Source organism: Cuculus canorus, chromosome 7 (genome assembly GCF_017976375.1).
Source record: "Cuculus canorus isolate bCucCan1 chromosome 7, bCucCan1.pri, whole genome shotgun sequence".
NCBI classification, from domain to species: domain Eukaryota; kingdom Metazoa; phylum Chordata; class Aves; order Cuculiformes; family Cuculidae; genus Cuculus; species Cuculus canorus.
Window position 1 is genome coordinate 17,036,980 of NC_071407.1, and position 16,670 is coordinate 17,053,649.

Consider the following 16,670-nt stretch of genomic DNA (forward strand, 5'->3'; position numbering starts at 1 on the left):
CCAACCATACAGCACAGTGGTTTAACATCAACCTTTTGTATTTCTAAACATGTTCTACAGGAAAAACAATCAACATACACAGTACATTCTTGTTTGTCTAAGAATGTTATGAGACAGGGAATTGGGATGCATCAGGCTGTCTTTAAGCCCATCTTGCTGGTGTAAAGTGCTGGTGTCGATAAATTGAACTTAGCAAGTTCTCTTCACCCTTTTATAATGCAAGATCACTTGATTTTTAAGAGGGCTTATTTTTCTGCACACACCTAAACAGAAGATAATCAAATACAGCAGTATAATATTAATGTAATTTCTGATAATTAAATGTATGATTTAGCTAACTGTAATAATGGTTATAAATCAATTATTTGTTTTCAGGTTTTGAGGCCTGTATGGTTTGCATGTAAGCTGAAGACTTTGGAATTGCCAATACAGGGCAGAGAATCTTCTGCAGAGCAGTAGCTCTATATGAGATTAATAATGGTGTGAAGAAGAATTAATAATGATGTGGATCACTTAACCTAAATTACAATACTCCTATTTAAAATTTAAGTACTTTTGTTTTAAGTACTTATACTAAAAGAAAGAACTAAAGTAGGTTTTCATGTACATTATGATTTCATGCACTTTGTGATAGGGTTTACCTGAATGAAAAGTATCTTGATTTGCCTGCAAGTAAGCCTTTACTGAGTGAATATTCACTCATTCATTCATGAGCACAAGTGACACTGTACTATGTGGGAAAGCAGGAGTGTATTTGCTACTTAGTGGCTCACTTTGTAAACACAATCCTTTTGTGGTAGTTTAAAATTCTTTGGTTTTATCTCTTTGCGACAACAATAATTCTTTTTCTTAGACGCCTTACCCAGGTAGTCATCCAAGGAGAACTTGTCGTTATCCCATATTTGAATGATCAGTTTGGGTGGGATTCTGAGTTCTGTCTTGTCAAGACTCCAAAAATGTTCCTAAAATTTAAAAAAACAAAACCCAAGCCCCTTTTAAAATTGCTTATGAAAATTCAAAGCTGTGGTCTGTTAGTACTTGTGAATTCTGGGGATGGTGCAAGTATTAAGGATCTAATTTTGCCCTTCCTAAGAGGAGACTGCTGTTGATGCCAGTGTGTTGTTCCTGACTCAGAGGCAAAACCCAGTCTTCACAACAGCAGTCTGAGAGAAGTATGCAGAACTGAGCCAAACTGTCTCATTCAACATGTAGCTACAAAATTATGAGACTAATTACAATCTGCATTCTAAATATTGAAATCTTAGGAAATACCTTTTTGGAAACTACACAGAGTTGCTCTGCTGGGAGATAGTCAAAAGGAAAAACAAATCTCCAGTTAAAGTTCCCTTCACCATCCAATGATCGGTAGTGAACATCGGTTTTCTGCTTATTTTCTTCATTACCAGGCATCCATCTGAAAATACAGAGAAATGTGTCTGGTGTTTGCCATGGGACTACAGTGGTCCTTGTTTGTACTGTAACTGTGTCATTAAGTGACTGCAAACAAGCTGTAAGAGTTGTTCACAGAGGGCTGACGAATCTTTCACACCCTTTCTCAGTTTAGTTCCAAGTTGGCACTGTAGATAGAAACACCTGAACTGAATTTCTGATCTGCTAAGTACAGTATTGTATCAGTGGTGAGTTGTTGGTATTTTTTTTTTTCCTTTATTTTTTAGGATAAATTAGACTAACAGCCTAGTAGTATATTTCTATGATTTCTATTGAATTTTCTATATTAAGACTAGGAAACGTACAAAAGTAAGAATCCAGGTTATGCAGCATCAAATCTAACTCACTATCTTTTCAGTTGCTTCTCAACTCAAGAGATGAACTTCTGGGATCTTTCACTGCATGTTAACTGCTCATCCTTTATCTCATAGTATGTCTGTATTTTCCGATGTTAGCACTATTTCAGAGGCTGTAGTGTGCCTTGACTTGGCTGAACCAAATCATCTTTGGAAACCACGGTCCGGGCATTCGCAGAACATTCTGAATGTCATTCATTTCTAAGTGTTACATGACAGGGTGCTCCTACCCTTTCACGTAAATGTCACTCATTTCTTCCCCTGTGATGCTCTTTTCATCCAGAAGGACATCTTTGGTGTTCCAGACAATCACCCGCAAGATATACCTAGGAGAGAAGATGTTTAGGGAAAGAGAATTGAATTGCCTTCATCATGGCGGCGAGATGGTGTGTGGTATCAGCAGATACTCACTTCTTGGCTTTTCGGGGAGTGATGTTGTAGGGAGGGCCTGGAGGTCCTAAGCTTTTGGGGAAAACATCAACCCACATCTGGAGCTTTCCCTGTAGCAGTGGAGAAGATGGATGAGGGATGGTTTGTTGCATAGACATTTGTCATGCTAATTCATGGAACTGCCTGCTGACATGCTTAGTACTAATTTTAGTTATAGAGCAGCGCTCACTCAGGTTACCAATGTCAGAACTGTTACGGACTTCAGGTAGGATGGAGCCAAATCCCTCATGTTATATAAGCTTCTTCAATTCAGTGCAAGTTAGGTGCCTACATAGTTCTCATTTGTAGGTCCCACTTTCTGTTCTCTCAGAGGTGGTATTAAGTACAGTGTCATACGTGTGGCTGATACTTTACAGCTAGTAAGTCTATCCAATGTAGATGTTCAGTCCCTGTAACTAGACTTTGAAGTAAGGCAACCACTGCAGATTTTACACTGTATTTCAAATGCAAGCCCCTTTATTTTTGCAGATAAGTTTACTGGTTGCTGGAGAAATTTAGGAAAACAACCACTGGTTAGCTAGTAAAGTCTGGATAACAAATGTTAGCCTTTCTTCCTCTCTAACAGAGAAATAAAATATAAGACTTTGTGTTTAAACTAGCATCTCTGGACCTCATAAAGAAATGACAAGTTTGGTCTCATTTGCTGAATGTAGCTATTACAGAAAACTCTTGTGCCAGGCTGTCTCCCAGTTATTTCAGTTACAAAAGAATAATTTTTTCCCAATGTCTACTTTGTCAGCACTTAAGGTGTTATTTGGGGGTCTTAATGGCACAATACAACTGCATTTTGTTGTTTCTAGACTAATCTGCTTTAGCAGCCAAGCAATATTAATTTGCCCTAGGTGATTCCGCTCTATTGACAACATGATATAAATGCAGGAACACTCCATTTCTGGATTCAAGAATGCAGAAGTAAACCAGTTCATAATACCTGGGAGATGTTGGGCTGAAAGGTGCTATATAAGGTCCTCGTCTCCACATGTTCAGGTACCAACCCCTGGGTTCTAAGGATATGAAGGGCTAGCCGCTCTTCACCTGGACCAAGATGCTGATGTAAAATTTTGTTAGCTTCTGAAATAAAGTAAATGGGAAAAGAAGAGGGACTCGTGAACCAGAATTTGTATATGAACTTTTCTAAAATTTTTAAACCAGATATTTAAAATTGAGCAGAAAACTATGCTCAATGTTAAAAAACTCAAAAATATTTTTCTACTATTTCATAAATAGCTGAAAAACTTGATATTTGTATCCATATTAATTTAAGACAGAAATATAAAATAAGTGAATATGCTCACCAGCTTCCTCCAAAGTATAGTCTCGTCCCCCGTAGTTAATCCTTCTACCATTCTCAGAGAGAATAGGAGGAGCATAGCCTTTAAACCTGGCTACATTTTGCAATAACTGGGTTGGTTTCAGTTGATCACGCCAGGTATTCACCCCTGAACTTTTACGGAAGCAACAGAAACACATCCTAAAATTATTTACCATTCAGAGCAATTACATGTCACGTAAAGTGTATTATTAAGCTAATTCAGAAAGGGCAGCACTGTAACTGCCTAGATTGAGGCCACTTCAGTTTGATACAGTGACATAATTTTGTACCAGCTCAATTACCTTCCAAGACTGAGTGGGTTTTTATATAATCAAAACAATTTATGCTAACAGGTACTTTCATATTTATTTCCATAAGTAAGACAGAAAATTCTATAAAGTGTGTGCTTTCTGGACAGAAATAACACACATTACCCTATAAAGAGAATATTAAAATATTTGACATCATGGCTTTCAGTCAAGGCTCTTCTGAAAACTTTGCAGCTTAACGTGGAATTAAGATGATAAGACTGCGTGCAACAAACACACATGAGAAACCATAACATTGTCTTATAACCATATAATTAAGATGAAGGAAGCCCACTTTTTTTTAGAGACCAAGTACTAGATCATACAGATAAAAATTTTCAATAGACAAAATGACTTACATGCAGTACTGCTGTGGGATACCACAGTGAGATCCATAACGAGAAAGGAATCTGTTCTCAAGATCAATTATAGTTTCACCCACTTTTTCATCACGGGTCAATGTGTCATAGTCATAGACTGAAATTTTCAGATCCTTCTCTTGAGGCAAGAAACAGCTGAGTTCATACATTCTAAATATAAAAATATCCGGTTAATGCTATTTCTCTTTTGAGCAATACTTTTAATTTTAAAACTTAGCCCCTTCACTTTTTAGATTGTTTTTAAGGATAAGTCTTTACAAGATATTAATGGGATATTTCCATTGCTGAGAAATCTAGCAGTACTTACTGCTCTTGCTCCGATTTCTATTTGCACTTCTTAATAATAGCATTTGTACTCCTATCTTTCCTTTCCGCATCATGTATTACTTAGATGTTTTCTGTGCGTCAGAGTGAGTTGGAACTGAGAAGGAAATTACTGTGGCTCTGCCAGCCACTCTGTAAAAAGGATGCTTGTTTGATCCATAGTTTATGATTAGAAATATTTATTTTTTTTTACCACAGTACAAACACAGTTAGAGTCTTAAAAAGCATGGTCCAAATGTGTAGCTTCTATGACTAAAAGGGATTATTCTGTCATCTCGATGTCCTACATAAAATAGACTGTAGAGTTTTCTCAAACTAATTCTCTGAATTTACTTTCAAGACACGCAGCCTCGTGGTTTCCACTATTGCCAAATCCATTACCTTTAAGGTAAAATAGTCCATGGTTAATTATTCTCTTCATCTTTTTGTTTGCTTTATTTCTACTTTTAAACTTTGATTTCCAGAATCACTCACTCTTCAAAAACTTGGAATTTCGAAGGTACTTTGTACCTGTAATCAAGTCTCTTTGTTGTCTCTTTCTTTGCATAATCTGAACAACTGAAGTCCTGTAGCACGTCATTGCAAAGTATGCTTTCCAAACTCCTTTGTAATCCTTCTTCTTCCTGTCCTCCTTTCCTAACTTCCTAATTTATCAAAATCCTCCTTTAACTCTGGACACCAAATCAGAATTTCATTAGTAATTATAAATATTACATAATGTCTCCTTTCCTAATTAGTATTTTCCTATTAATTTATTTCAAAGATATCATTAGTCTTTGAAGGAAAGACCAGTGTACTGGGAACACATGTTAAGCTGATCACTCATTGTGACATCCAAGTAGTTTTCAAAGTTAAAACTTTTTCCATATTCTATAAGCATGTTTTGTTATTCTTGCATGCATAACACAGAGCAGTTTTAAGATTTATATATTGTTTGACTTCATGCACACAATACAGAAAATCTATAAACTAGCCAGACACCTGTATTGTCCAGTGTTTCAAAGGGAAATGCCATATGCAACTTCATTCACAAGTAACTGTCGGCATAGAACTAAGCACTGGATATTTAAAAAAAATGGAAACAATAAACAATAGGAAAACATTCTAAAATAAAATAAATTGAAAATACAAAAAAGTTTGTTACCTGCCAAAAATTGGGTTGAGTGTATTAGGAACATAATTATCTCTGTCTTCAATTACTTTTTTACTTAAGGATATTTTTATATAAGGATCACACTATTTAAAATAAGAAAAAAATGTTAAGAAATAGTTAGCAAGACTGACTTTATTTAATATATTCTACAACAGAGTTATCTCACAGATGTTCCAAAATGCAAAAAGCCTTACCAATCCATTATTATCCTGAGGTTGAAGCTGCAAAGCTCTAACAATATAAATTCGCACAATACACTCTTGAGGGCCACTGTCTGGTAGCTCACGGAACTGTCGAGGAGGAGGCGGAATAGAGGGATCATCTGGTAATGCATAGATTTTAAAGGATCCCTAAAAAATAATATAAGGATTCAGTAAAGAGAAATGTAGAAAAGTCACTCTGCTATGTTTGTGTTTTTTTCTTATTTATCCTAAACATACACAGTCTGTTTTATACAGGAATAGCAAATATATAGCCTGATCCACAGTCATTTGGAAGCCTTTTGTTTTACTCCAGTGCATTTTGGATAAGACTTACCACAATGGCAAGATTTTACCACAATTACTCAATTTGCTCCAGCTGAGCACAACTGCATATTCATTTCCCTTTCCAAAAGAATCATTTAACATTTAGATTTTTGAGGGTTTGGTTTGGGGTTTTATGTGTATTTTTACATACAATATTAACATTGTTTCAATCTTTAAAAATCATAGACAGACTCATAGAAACTATACAAAATACCTTTTCCAACTTTATTCTAAAAATGTACTTTGCTCAGAATAGCTGCAGGTGAAATTTTAGCCCTGTTGAAGAGGATCTGGGAAAGTTTTATTCCACAGATACCAGGGAAGGTCACATTATCAGGAATTGTATTTCTTTTAGATTAGCATGTATCACATTTAGTGTGAGCAATGTGTAGCTGTACCTTCCTTGAAAAAGAAAGGCCTGTACCTAACTAGTCGCAAGCATCTGTTCGCCCTGTTAACACATGCATCCATATTTAAGCTGAAATGCTTGCATGTGGAGTTAATGAAATGAAAACTACTTACATAGAAAATATTGCGTCTAGCATTTTGTTGTTGCCCATTATTTGCAATTTACCTTGAATTCCCCGACTACTGATGGATCGTCATTGTCCTCAGATCTGCCTCTATATAGTTTAAATGTATCAGAGAAATCTGTTAAGCTATTAAATTCAGGTACTTTTTCCAATTCACAGTCGTACACCTTAAGAAAAAGGAAAATTAAAAAGTGCAGTTTAGAAATTATCAGCTCCACTATTGTGGCATTGCAAAGTGTATTCTATGCTTGATGGAATATCTTAAGGAACCAAAGCATTTGAAACTATTTTAATTTTACATCAAAGTGGAAGCAAATGCAAAGTTTGGAGAACATGCTGTCAAGCTTCATTTAGACATTGTTGAAAACAGTAACAGAGTAAATAGCATTTCACAAACTTATCTTTACTTTCTTCATTAGGCATATTAGATGAGGAATGAAAATGGCCTGGCTTTAACTTTTAACCATCAGACAGTAAAAGTACTGACCCTCTGTGTTCAAACTTCCTCACTGTGTATGTTTACTTGGGGTGCGCCTGGCAGCCAAGGAAGTCAAGAATAAAATTCCATTTGACTGAAGGCTTGATTAAACTCTTAATACATCTCATTGTACGTGTAGTTGAGTAGAAAAGAAGCAAAGATGTCATAAAACCTTCATTTCACCACATGAACTAGTAGTGGACCTTCACAGGAAATCCTGTACAGCTGAATTTTGAAGAGCATTTATAAAACAAAGGGCACAGTTCTCACCGGGTTTTAGGCCTATCAACATTGAGAGATGTTAATTTTATTTTATCCTGAGCAATACCTTTAAAGTGTCATATCCTTTTTTAATATACTGTCCACATTTTTCATGTTCCCCTACTGAAGCATAAAATTTGCTCCACCAGTCAACGATTTCTTCCTCCTTAAAAAAAAGCAAATTAAGAAAAAAAATCTTTTATTGTGAGATGAAGCCTCTTTTATATCATGCTGCACATCAGAAATAATGAAAAATCAAGCATGCTAGAAGACAGTATACTCTAAAAGTTATTATCAACTAAGTAATGTTAAAGGTTCATCTGAAAGAGAATTACAACGTAAATATTAAGACTTAAAAGATGGACTTGCTCTTACTCAGGTTTAGTTATTTAGTGTATAAATTCAGCTATGTTGCTAGTCAACAGCCAACCATGTCCAAGCACGTAATTAGTTACTGGTATCTAGATATGTATGTCAAAGGACTGATTTCTGAAGGTGTGTGCATTTCTCTCCTCCACCTCCTGGCAGCGCAGCCCCCCGAGTTCTACCTTACGTAAGTCAGAGGAAGTGAATGTACACTTAGCTGATGCAGTCATTGTTTCAGCTGTTAAGGAAAAACATCATCATACCTGGTATTCATTACAGGAATTTTATGACTGTAAAAACTACAGCGAACATGTTGAAAACTTTTTCTTGAGGGATAAAAGTGCTAGTTTGCCTTCAGCATTCCCATTTATTTCAAAACTGTTTCTATATAATAACACTAGGACAGACCTGTAACTGCTTTATGAACACATCATTCCATTAAAACCAGTGGAAATTGTCTGTATAGTGACAGAACTTTGCAGCTGGAGATCTATCCTAATGTTTACCAAATGCAGTTGAAAAGGAGGAGTTGAGACAGTATTTCTGTGGGTTTTCTTAATATTTGTATTTATTTAAGTCTGATAAGCGCTTTGTTCAACAGAGTGCTATTTTCTCTATTTATCCTCAGGGATTGCATAAGAAAATAATTTGCCCCATATTTCAGTTGGTAGTGAATAGTATTCATTTGCTGCAAATTAATACAAACAACAGTGCTCATTCATTGTGTAAATTTGAAAAAAAATCTTTATGGTTGTTTGGATGTAAAGAGAGTCTTAAAGTATTATTCAGTTATTAAAGTATATTAAAGTATTATTCTTAAAGATCATTAAACGTGAGGGGTCTTTTCTAGTATATAGTGGTTATTATTTCTGTCTTGCATATTTTTCCCACATTTACCATTTTACAACTGATTGTAGGTTTTATGTAAAACATTTTCAGAGATTACTGTTCTCATTCACACACTTAAAATGCTAATTTAGGAGGCAGTATTGATTTTCAGTTGGACATTTCATTTACAAGAAAGCAATGTTTAGATTTTTGAAAGTAGTGTACTTTACCTTTTCCGTAAGCTGCTCATGAGGATCAATTCATAAAAAAAGAGCAAAATAAAAACAATGGTAAGGATATGATTTGTAGTATTTTATACAGTTAAATAGGCTTTAAAAGTTTAGAGTTTTGTGTAAAGTATGTATATAACTTTCTAACATCAATAATTTATAAATAGTTTTGAAGAATATTCAGACATTATGTGCTTAACTTATCCTTTTTTTTTGCTGCCGTTTGTGTATTCTAGATATTAAACTGGAGCATATATATAAAAATCTTAAAAAGGAAGTTTTCAGGACTGTAAGAAATCATCACCCTGGGCTTTGTTCTTCACAAAGCAAAACTGTCAGAAACTTGATTGTCTTATTGTATCATGGAAGCGTTACACTCTGGTCTCCTGTTTATTGACTGCCACAGTAGCATCATTCCCTGCTTTCAGTTGTGGTTGCAGGGAGTACTGGATCTGATTTACTTCAGGTGATAATGTTTTTAAAAGCACTTAGAAAAGTGAATCTATTCCAGAGATTCTTTTCTAAACAGATTTCACATACATAAAATTCAAGTGATTTTTTTTCCCCTTTCTGAATATTTTAATATTGCTTTATAAAGCAATTTGCTGATACTCAACAGCCTTTTCCCTTTTCCTTCTGCTATCGTTTCTTTTTTTTTGATTTTTTACAGGCTGTAGATTTTCAGGAGTCTGAAAAAGAATTATGAAATACAGTAACAACAAGTAGATGTGTCTACAGATTCATCTGTGTAGGTGGAATAATGGTCTGCACAATCCAAAATGCTTCACCTGTTGAATCACTGATACTGTAATTATGACCCAGTAGTCCATTAAAAGCAAGCATCATGCATCCCCTTCGGAAACATCATCAGCAAGTGTGATTTGTCCTATTGCTTATGTATTACACCTCATGTTTTAATTTAAAGACATCATTGCTACATTTTTGAGCAAAACAGAGGAAATATGCAGAACATTTTATGAATACAAGCCAATTGCATCAATAGGTCAGGACATCACTCTGGTATATCATACTCACCTACTCTCATTTCTACTTTCTAAGTAATTATCTTGCTGGCATGTTCAGGTCTACTGCATTTTAGTCTTGTCTAACTTCAAATACAGCATAATTTTTTCAGATTTGTATGGGAATGTCAGATTTTCTAAAGGCAATTGGAGTGATTTATTCTCAGAAATCATATAATTAGTGATTTGCAAAACTTACTGGCAGAATTAATGAGGTAATTTTTAATATTTTGCCATATTTAAATTTTACTTTATTTAAACACTGGTTTTTAGTGTTGACAACATGAAGAATAGCTTGCAAAATTACGCAATAATAATTTAAACTCCCAATTTAAAGCCTTTTCACAAAGTTTATTGTGTAGAACTCTGACTCTTTCATCAAAGCATGCTGTTGGAAGAGTTTAAATTAGTGGGTTTGGGTTTATGTTTGTTTTTTTTTTTTTTTGACATACCTTCAAATGTCCCTTCAAATAATGCAGTTGGTAGCTTTGGGAAGAGGAGGTTAAGAAAAAAACCAAACCAAAACCTCAAGACCTACTTTAAAAATTCCCAAAGCAAATAATTAGTCTTCAATATTAGGATATTATTGTTACTAAAACTGGTAAGCAGGACGTGCTCAGAGAATGCCGAAACAGAATAAAATACCATATGATAAATTTGAGATTTTGGAGTGACATATCCACATGGTAAAGATTATTCATTGGTTACTGTCCTTTTTTTTTTTAATGTACCCCGCGACTTCACTGTAGATCGCTATACATTAAGTTTTAAAGACACCAGCACTGAACTATTAGCTTTTTGAACATCTTGAAATTATGGTAAAAAAATTTAAGAGATACAGTGGATCTCTATAAAATAGTTAGAATTTTATGTATTGTAGATTTATTTTATTCTCCAGAACATAGACTTTTAAATGCAGTTTATATACTAATAGTGTTAAATAATTCCCGTTGATTTTTATGCTTTTAGTACATATATGCCAAATAAACTGACACACAAAAAAGGTTTTTAATTGTTCATTCATATTGTACACACATAGTAAGACTTTCAGAAGAAGGATACCTTAATATTTTCAAGTAATCATACTAGACTTATAAGCATCATCTCCTCCAAAATCTCTCTGTGGAATAACTGCCAAGAGAAGCCTCACGACCACATCACATTAACATTCTTCCCCCATCCAACCCCATTAACTCGGTATATACATACATGCACTGTTGTTGGAGAAGCCATTTTGCTGAGTGCTGTTGACATACTGCTTAAACACTGGAAATCGGAATGTAATTGATGAAATTTTGGCATTGTGTATCCTCAGGGTGTTGTCTGTACATCACTTACACTTTTCCACAGTTGTACTCACTTCAATTTGAATTGTTTTGAATATTCTTTCCTCTCTCATATGGATGCTATCACTGTATCTACTGTTACAACATAAATGGCTTGGGTGATTCCAAACTCTAAAAGAAATTGGGTTTCACCTTATGCAGCATTTAAAATTCTCCCTCTTATAGTTTAAATCAACTACACAAGTTCAATCAATTTTGCCAGTGTTTTCAAAGTGCTAAGTTTTCTTTATTTTTTAATATATTTTCTAAGTTTTTAAAAGAAAATAAAAATTCTCTGTACCAGCTATAAAGCTGGTATATTACAATGGAAGGCCTAATTCACATAAAAGTTAGAGACTGTTCTAAATGAAATATTAAGGACAATTTACATGTGTAATGAAAGTAAATACAAGAACACAGTCTATAAATTAGAGTCTGAATATTATGACGTTGAGATACAGAAGAAGAAATGAAGGACAATAATGCAACCAATAACATACTGAAATAGCAGTGAAAGTTCAAAAGTTTAAATTTAGTTGTATTTACTTTGGGACCTCAGTAACAAAAAAAGACTGCATTTTTTAAAAATCAAAGTTGTGGATTAAGAGCCTGCAAAACTACTCTATAAGAGCATAACTTTTGTGCTTCCTTTAAAATAACGGGCCATCAGAAATTTGTGAAAACACCTTCTAGATAAGGGGAACATTTTGCAGTCCTAAAATAACTGAAAATTTTTCCTTGAAAATGTACTGTCTGAAATTTTTCTTCACTCCTGTTCCAACTCAAGAGTAAAATTCTGCAAGCTGAATTATTTGTTACCTGGAAAGTAAAATTGTATTGTGGTGGTCCTGAAAGAATCAGAGCAGTAGAGAGATTCACAAGGCACAACAGAAAAGGAAAGAAAAGAAGTGTTAGAGGAGAAAAAAAATTCAGTGGTTCTCAGTCTCATGGTAAGAGAGGCAAAGCCACAATTGTGATAAAATGAATGGCTGAGGATCTGTGTTACTACAGCTTTGATTCTGTACCCATCAAAGCATACACCTACTTGTAGCTCCCCTATTTAGAACCATCTGCGCAAGATCAGGCTGCTCTAAAGCATCACCAATGACAACCCGGTAACGTTCTATCATATCTGTCTTTCAGTACCTACTGAACAAGCCCATTCATTATTAAGCTTTTGGGTGAACATTACCATGCACAAAAAGCTATAGTTCGATGTTTACTATATGAAAACAGAAGTTAAAATGATTAACATATTTCCTTTGCTTTCCTGTCACAAAGTAACTTTGTTCCATCTGGCTTTCCAGAAGGTAGCATGTGTTTCTGGCCATTTTGCTCTCTAGATAGTTTCTTAGAAATCACAGATCTGAAGAAGAAAGTCACGCATCAAATTTCAAAGATTACCTGAGCTGCTAGCAGTGGCTGTGTGTCTTCCATTTCTATTACCGTATCCCGGCGAGGTGCAGCACAGAGTAGACTAACTGTAAGCCAAAGATTTTATTAAGGAAACATGGCATAGGAAAATATATCTTACTAAACTTATTAATCAGATTTGAGACCCAAATAGTTAGAGAAGATATAAAATAATTCATTGGCTGGATGTTTGATCCTTCAAAGAAAGCTATGGGTTGTCATTTTTTTTGCTAAAAATAGATAATATACTTTGGTGTAGGATACACAAACTTTTCTCAAATATATAGAACTAAAAAAAAAAGAGTAGAACTTGAAAAAAACATAGAGGAAAATGTCAGCATTCTGTTCAGAGCATTCTTGATGAAATACTGGATCATTACTTCGGTACTTAGTGCGGGGGTAATCTGCATGTGAATAAATTACAAGCTGATACTAAAGAGGAGCTTCAGGGAACCAGTACACTAAGTCTGAGAGTGAATTTGCCTTTGCACTGTGTCCTCTTATGCTCCACAGAATATTGCACTAATTACTACTCTGTTAGATGTTTTTTTCTTTCAGATCACATTATGTCCAAATAAGTACAAAACACAAGATGATTATTCATCTCTACAGTATGCAGAGTATACACCGAAGAAGTTATTCTAGCATCGCATAAGAAATAAGAACTTTTTACCTTTCATATGTGGTGCAATGTCTTCTTTAGTAGTGTAGGGGTCACAGCGAAAGCTTTCCAGTAAATCAATAGTACACTGTCCCACGATGGGCTTCCGTCCAAATGGTCTGTGGTCTACTACTTTAATAACAAGAGATGGAGCGTATAACTCCTCTTTTGGCAAAAGCTAAAAATGAAAGGTTAGAGTTTGTTTATAATGCAAACAGAAAGAAAATTAATAATAAAAGTTTTCCCCACACCCCGCTAAATTAAAGCTGTTAATTAATTTATTTATTATTGCACTACTATGTTCTACGGCTGCATGGTGAATGAAAATTTCTAACCTTATATTATGATTCAATAGAAGTCAGTAAGAATAATTTTAATTTTCTCGACTCCTGCAGAACTCCCATCTTAGCAGTAAGAAAGCAGCCACACATCTACTGTTAATTCTATGCCTTTTCAAATAAAAATAGATATACTGCACAGGATTGTGCATATAAAATTGTATAATATATCAATGACTGTAGAGATGTGTTTACATGATCTTTATCAGGATTTTCAGGGTCAGTAAATTGCTTAATTTAAAAAAGCATATGCAAGTTCTTCTGTTCATTCTTGCATAACAAATCCTTGGCCTTTAAAAGTACAGGATAACTGACTGTGCTAGAGATGGTTGGTATATAGAGTTTTTCAACATACAACTTCCATGAAGAGAATAGAAGATGGAAAATTCGGTGTCTTTTTGAGGTTTTTGATCACCACAGATTCCACCATTTGACCCCCACATTCCACAATAAGGCTTGGAGACATAACAGGTGCCAGTTGGTAGTTTTTCATGTTCCGCAACCCCCAAGCCAGAATCTGTAAAATAAAATCCAATGTAAGCAAAAGCGAGAGCAATACGCTTAATATGGTACTCAAAAAGTATTTTCAATAATAAAATGCAACTGGCAAAATATTTCGAGGTGGTTGCCCCAGGAAAGTTAAAGAAAAAAAATAAACTCAAAAACACTTAAAGAAAATAACCTTCCACTAAGTAATACATTTTTTTTCTTGCAGCAAATACACAAACTTACTACCTAGAGGAGGAGACAACTGTACTTGTATTCAGTTGTTTTAAGAATAAATCATACCTCAACAGCAGTGCGTTGAACTACTGGTCTGATTCCTTGAGGTACCATATAAAGCTTTGGTGCTCTTTGTGATGGAAGAATTGGAAGGTTGGCACCACCCTATGAGACACAAACATGAGTATAAGTTTCTCTCATCTTCCTTAAATGAAAAACCTTGCAAATATTAGGACAATTCTTCACATTATGACTCACTGTGAAAAGATACATGATATATCATATTGTATATACACACAAAAAAATATGAGGTACATACCTTGTCCCTCAAAATAAGTTCTGCAGCAAAAAGAATGTCTCCACTAGCTTTGCCATTATTTATTACGGGATACCAGAGCAGTTTTGGTGTGATGTCCTCTTCAGGGATTAACTTGACCATAGGGGAACAAACACTTCTTCCAAGGAATTCATCTTTACCCTGCAACAAAAAAATAGCGATCTTAGCCATTAATGTTATTCTCAGTTAATATAAATAGAAAAGTGATCAGGGTAAAAAGCATCTACCTACCACTTGGTCACTGTCAAAAAGTTCAATAACAACATTAGGTGGGTTTTGGGCTACTGTCTGTGGATTCCCATAGATCTCAATTTCATTAAAAATGAGAGTTTGGTCCCATGTAGGATTTAGAGTTGAATGAATTATCTCAGTTGTTTTGCTTTGATGGAGGAAAGAAACATGAGCATAGGGATCTGAAATACCATACAAAGGTTAAAAGCACAGTTACAGACAAACAAAACCTCATCAAGCCATAAGGCACACAAGCACAACTTTTATCAAACAGAGTGTTATTTTCTTGTGTTGTTATTAGTTCTATAAGCCATTGTATATAAACCAAAAGCCCCCACATACACATAATTTACATTTAATGGAGCAAATTCCATTAGATTACTAAATAGCTTCCTTTATACAGTCTAATGATTAATAGAGTAATAAATGAAAATGGTAAAACATCTTACAAATCAGAAAAAAAATGTGAAAGCTAAAATGAAACACTGGCTATACTAATATCTTCTTAAATATTGTCCATACAAGCTTTTTTTGTTGTCTCTGTACAGCCTCATAAATAATACAAAGAAATAATTCCAATTCTGACCAGTTGCCAAACAATAAATTCTCCCAGGTTATATTGCTCAGATCAAGCTTTGGTTTCAAACATGCTTATTTATAGCAACCTTCTCTTGAGAAACAGCTGAATGATTAAAGTGATCGAGGCTCAGTGTTTGGCAGGTCTTTAAATCATCAAGAGCTCTGTAGAAGGTATCCGATGATGGTCATTAACATTTCCTGTACAAATTGCAACTACTAAGGACTAGAGGCTATTTTAAAGGTTATCTTTAGGTCAGTTTAAACACATGTAAACATCTGGATAGGTCGGAGTTTTACAAAATTTGGTTGACTTCAAACTAGTTTTAGACGGAAACAGAATGTACATGTGCTAGTTTATGTATGACCGCATCGGAGGTACCTATCTTGATTTCTACATACGCAAATTAGAGGCATTTACTACTGTTGCTTTGTATTTCTTTTAAGTGCTGCATATTGAACTAAAACCAAATACACACTGGCAGCTGTACCAAAAAACCCTCATTACAGAAAACAGCACTAAAATATCTATAGCTCTCTCTCTTCTGTAATAAATTAACAAATGCATTACACTTAACTCAATTGTTAATTAAAACAGGGAGAAAATGGATGAAAATGGAAGTTGATGGGGAAAGAAAATTTTAAGCTGTCCATTTAATCTTTAGTTTTGGCTGAATTTATGTAAAGAAACCGTAAAGTCACAGTCTTACAGAATCTAATTTCAATTTCCCTCTGACTTCCCAGTGGAAGTTTATTTCTAATTAGCTAAATTAAATACTTGATAACCTGAATATTGAATTAGCATGACTACAGAGACGCCAGATGGATACAACACTGTTCAAATACCTAAGAGCTGGAAGTAAAAAGGCAACAGGTACACTTGTATAAACAAACAACCAATCTTATTGGTAAGGCACAATGAACTCGATCCTAGAGGTTTTTTCCAACCTAGTGATTCTATGAATCTATGAAGTTTTCTACAAGTTTTTCTCAGTAATGAATTAATATAAAATACTGAACACTGAGAGGTAGTAACAGTCACCCAGCTTTCTTCATACTTGTTTTTGTGCAAGCTTCCTGCAGGGCAGC

General features: G+C 34.6%; 1 protein-coding gene across 2 annotated transcripts in view; it reads right to left on the minus strand.

Moving 5' to 3' along the window:
- Positions 1-16,670, minus strand: part of MYOF (myoferlin) — a 68,913-nt gene that overhangs the window by 3,100 nt on the left and 49,143 nt on the right. For both annotated transcript variants that reach the window (XM_054071578.1, XM_054071577.1), the window contains 18 exons: positions 15,006-15,187; positions 14,757-14,915; positions 14,504-14,602; positions 14,070-14,231; positions 13,389-13,554; positions 12,707-12,783; positions 8,956-8,967; positions 7,599-7,697; positions 6,834-6,959; positions 5,927-6,082; positions 5,724-5,815; positions 4,235-4,405; positions 3,551-3,699; positions 3,187-3,326; positions 2,217-2,305; positions 2,036-2,131; positions 1,273-1,414; positions 863-962 (listed from right to left, as the gene is read on the minus strand). In XM_054071578.1, the coding sequence (XP_053927553.1) occupies positions 863-962; positions 1,273-1,414; positions 2,036-2,131; positions 2,217-2,305; positions 3,187-3,326; positions 3,551-3,699; positions 4,235-4,405; positions 5,724-5,815; positions 5,927-6,082; positions 6,834-6,959; positions 7,599-7,697; positions 8,956-8,967; positions 12,707-12,783; positions 13,389-13,554; positions 14,070-14,231; positions 14,504-14,602; positions 14,757-14,915; positions 15,006-15,187 (2,217 nt within the window). The remainder of the gene's footprint in view (positions 1-862; positions 963-1,272; positions 1,415-2,035; positions 2,132-2,216; positions 2,306-3,186; positions 3,327-3,550; positions 3,700-4,234; positions 4,406-5,723; positions 5,816-5,926; positions 6,083-6,833; positions 6,960-7,598; positions 7,698-8,955; positions 8,968-12,706; positions 12,784-13,388; positions 13,555-14,069; positions 14,232-14,503; positions 14,603-14,756; positions 14,916-15,005; positions 15,188-16,670) is intronic.